The 461-nt window shown below is 29.7% G+C and overlaps 1 protein-coding gene across 2 annotated transcripts in view; it reads left to right on the top strand.

Moving 5' to 3' along the window:
- The window catches only part of LOC108694352 (S-methyl-5'-thioadenosine phosphorylase), a 2,682-nt gene extending 2,239 nt beyond the window's left edge, over positions 1-443 (top strand). Inside the window, exons 5-6 of one of the 2 annotated variants that reach the window (XM_018203779.1) lie at positions 74-283; positions 374-443. In XM_018203779.1, coding sequence (XP_018059268.1) covers positions 74-283; positions 374-412 — 249 coding nt within the window. In that variant the 3' untranslated portion in view covers positions 413-443. Of the gene's footprint in view, positions 1-73; positions 351-373 lie in introns of those variants that run through there. The other variant, XM_018203778.1, reaches the window with a different exon arrangement.
- The last annotated feature ends 18 nt before the right edge of the window (positions 444-461 follow it).

Here is a 461-nt window from a genome sequence, read left to right as displayed (position 1 = left end):
ATACATTATATATATCTATATATAATACTATTATGTTTATATTTTGTTATGTTTATATTTTTGCCCGAATTAGGTAATTCTAGCGAAAGAAGCAGGTCTTTTATACGCAGCTATAGCCATGGCGACTGATTACGATTGCTGGAAAGAATGCGAAGATAATGTTCATGCAGCTGACGTATTAGTTGTGTTCAAACAAAATGTTCATAAAATAACAAATGTATTACTAGAAGCAGTGAAATTTATTGGCTGTGGAGATTGGGAGCAGGATATTTTTAAATTGAAGGTAATATTAGGAATCATTTGTACAATATGGAGGTACTTTTTCTAAATATTTTCTCTACTAGCGAACAATGATAAGAGAAATAATTTTCAGAACTTAATTGAGAACAGCAATGTGACTGTAAAGAAATAAAGCTTCTGCTTGCAAAATGGAACGAAGAAATCATGTTTATATATATATA

This window comes from Atta colombica, unplaced genomic scaffold (assembly GCF_001594045.1).
Source record: "Atta colombica isolate Treedump-2 unplaced genomic scaffold, Acol1.0 scaffold12, whole genome shotgun sequence".
NCBI classification, from domain to species: domain Eukaryota; kingdom Metazoa; phylum Arthropoda; class Insecta; order Hymenoptera; family Formicidae; genus Atta; species Atta colombica.
This window is presented reverse-complemented; position numbering and strand designations above follow the sequence as displayed.